Below are 2,740 nucleotides of genomic sequence, written 5' to 3' on the forward strand. Positions count from 1 at the left end.
CCCCCCCCCCCCGTGCCCTGCGGGACCCCCGGCCGGGACCTGCCTGTGACGGGAGAGCCTCCCCAGCCAGCCAGGGCCCCTCCGCGCTTCTCCGGGCACGAACTGCCTTTTCTCGTATTCCTGAGTGTCCCTTTTCCCCTCTCCTGAGCTTCTTGGTGTCCCCTGCCTCGCGTTTCCGAGGTTCCCTGCTGCCCCCTTCTCTGCGCTCCGGAGTACCCCGCTACTCCCCGCCCTGCGCCACCGGGTGCCTCGGTGTGCCCCAGTCTTGTTGCCTCCGGTCTCCCCCGTCCCACACCTCCGGAGCTCTCGGTATCCCCTCCCCAAATTCCTGTGCCTCGCCGTGCCCTGCCCGGCTGTCCCCGGTTTCCTGTGCCCCCTGCTTTGCACCCGGAGGTCCCTCGGTGTTGTCACCCACCACCGCGCTCCCGGCTGCCTCAGTGTTCCCTGCCTGGAGCTGCCGGGCGCCTCGGTGTCCCATTCCCTGAGCTTCCGAGCGCCTTCACATCCCCGTTCCGCGCTTCGGGGCCCCTCAGCGTCCCGTCCTTTGCCCTACGCTCCCCGGTACCTCAGTGTCCTCGCCCTGTCCTGTTCTCCATCTCCCCGCGTGTCCCTGTCTTGCTCCCCGTGTCCCTGGTTGTCCCCGCGCTGCTCGCCGTGTCCCTGGATGTCCCCGTGCCTTTCGCTCCAGTCCCCCGCGGGTTCTTCGCTCTGCCCTCCCTCTCCCTGCCCCTCCGGGGACCTCCGCGCCCTCTCGCCGTCCTTCTCCCCGCCTCTGTCCGTGCCCGCGGCGCTGGACTCACCCACACACTCGTTGGCCTCCCGGGCCGTCGCTCGCTGCCAGGGCCGGTCGTAGTGGAAGGGCTTGCAGCGGTCGCACTCGGGGCCGGCCGTGTTGTGCTTGCAGTCGCACACCAAGCTGTCGTCGCGGTCACGGACACAGCGCGACGCGTGGCCGTTGCACTTGCATCGCCCGCCGACCTGCAGGTCGGAGACGGCGTAGAAGTAGGAGTCGCGGGCCAGCTCAGAGTCATCCTCGCTCTCATCGCCGAAGGTGTGGAGGCGGCTGAAGGTCACCCTGATGTCGGTGGCCGTCACCCAGTCCTGCAGCACGGGCGAGTTGTCGAAGTCGTGGGCGGTGGGGCGGCCGTCCAGGGTGCTGAAGGCGATGAGGCCGCCGGAGAGGGGCCGCACGTCGGTGTGCGAGTCGGTGCACACCGCCTCCTGCTCGTTCTGCTTCGTGATGGCGGCGCGGTTTGGCTTGTTGTACATCTTGCGGCACTGCGTGGAGTAGAACTGGAAGGGCACCCAGGTCTTGCCGTAGTCCATGGACTTGTGGATGGCCATGGACTCGGGGCGCGGCGAGCAGAACTGCAGGCTGACGTAGGTCACCTCGAATTTCTTGCCGAGGGAGAGGGTGAGGGTGACGTTGTGGGGATACTGGACGTAGCTGTCGGACTGCCAGCAGGTCAGGTTGTGCGGGTTGTTGAGGTCGGTGAGGAAGGAGGGCGGGTGGGCGCGCTTGGGGTCGGAGGCGTTGCAGAGGTGGCAGGTGCGGACCTGCTCCTCGCCCTTCTCCGTCACCACGCAGTACCGCGACGGCGGCTTCCCGCAGGTGCTGGACACCTTCACCTCCTTCCCGAAGGCCGAGTTGACGAAGTCGGGGATGCAGCGGCGGGGCAGCCCGTGCTCGTCGTAGCAGGGGTCGGGCTGGGCTGTCTGCACGGCGAACATGCTCACGCCGTGGTAGCCCCCGCGCAGGGGCTGCGCCAGCCACGCCGCCGCCAGCAGCAGGGCCAGCGGCGCCTCCGCGCCCCTCCGCGGCATCCTGCGCGACCTCCGCGCGGCGTGGGGACAGCGGGGAGGGGGCACCGGGGACACGGGGGAGCCGCCGCTCGGGCGCGCAGCTCCGCGGGGCGCCTCGGCCGAGGGACGCGGTGCGGCGGCTCAGGGAGCGCGGAGCATCGCCCGCCCCGCGGCCAGCCCCGCGGAGAAAGGGGAGACCGCGGCGGCGGCGGCACCACAAAAGTGGGGCTGGCGGCGGGGCTGGGTCCCGCCTGCCTCCCGCCCCGGCCCTCGCACGGAGAATGACTGGCGGTCCCAGCCCCCGCCGCGTTTGAGGTCATGCTAAAGGAGTGACATCGCGCTCAAGGAACAGAACAACGACATCCACTGGCGGCTCAGCCAGAGACGCGCACAGGCCTCGGGGAGGGCGGGGGGGGGGGGGGGGGGGGGGGGGGGGGGGGGGGGGGGGGGGGGGGGGGGGGGGGGGGGGGGGGGGGGGGGGATGTGAGTGGGACGGAACCCGCCCCGACACCGCGGCGATGGGCGCCAGCGCCGCCGCGGGGCTCCCGAGCCGCCCCGAGCACCGCGCAGGGACCCTCGTGCTCCCCCCTGCCTCTCTGTGTCCCCGACGGGGCCGGGGGACCCCAGGACCCCCCGCGCCCCTGCATCTGGGGGCGTGGAGCGGTGTGTGGGGGGGGGAGCGGCCGGGAGGAGTCCCCCTCCCAACTGTGGGGACGCCGAGAGGGACAGGATGGGGACGTCTCCCACCTGGTGGCTGCTGGCCCCCCCCTTCTGCCAGGCCAGACAGAGACTGGTCCCCTCAGCTGGACCGGGAGGGAGGGTCGGGGCAGAGCCCGCAGCACCCGCGGGCACTGGCCCGTTCCGAGGGGGCTCCCGGAGGGTCTCGGCCCGCAGCCTTCGCCCCCGGGACAGAATCCCCGATGCCAGGGAAGTTTAA

General features: G+C 71.7%; 1 protein-coding gene across 1 annotated transcript in view; it reads right to left on the reverse strand.

Moving 5' to 3' along the window:
- Positions 1-1,828, reverse strand: part of NTN1 (netrin 1) — a 96,142-nt gene extending 94,314 nt beyond the window's left edge. Inside the window, exon 1 of the mRNA XM_027896857.1 lies at positions 801-1,828. Coding sequence (XP_027752658.1) covers positions 801-1,824 — 1,024 coding nt within the window. The 5' untranslated portion in view covers positions 1,825-1,828. The remainder of the gene's footprint in view (positions 1-800) is intronic.
- Between the last annotated feature and the right edge of the window lie 912 nt (positions 1,829-2,740).

Source organism: Empidonax traillii, unplaced genomic scaffold (assembly GCF_003031625.1).
Source record: "Empidonax traillii isolate 1590-97213 ecotype Southwest subspecies unplaced genomic scaffold, ASM303162v1 scaffold518:size600044, whole genome shotgun sequence".
NCBI lineage: Eukaryota > Metazoa > Chordata > Aves > Passeriformes > Tyrannidae > Empidonax > Empidonax traillii.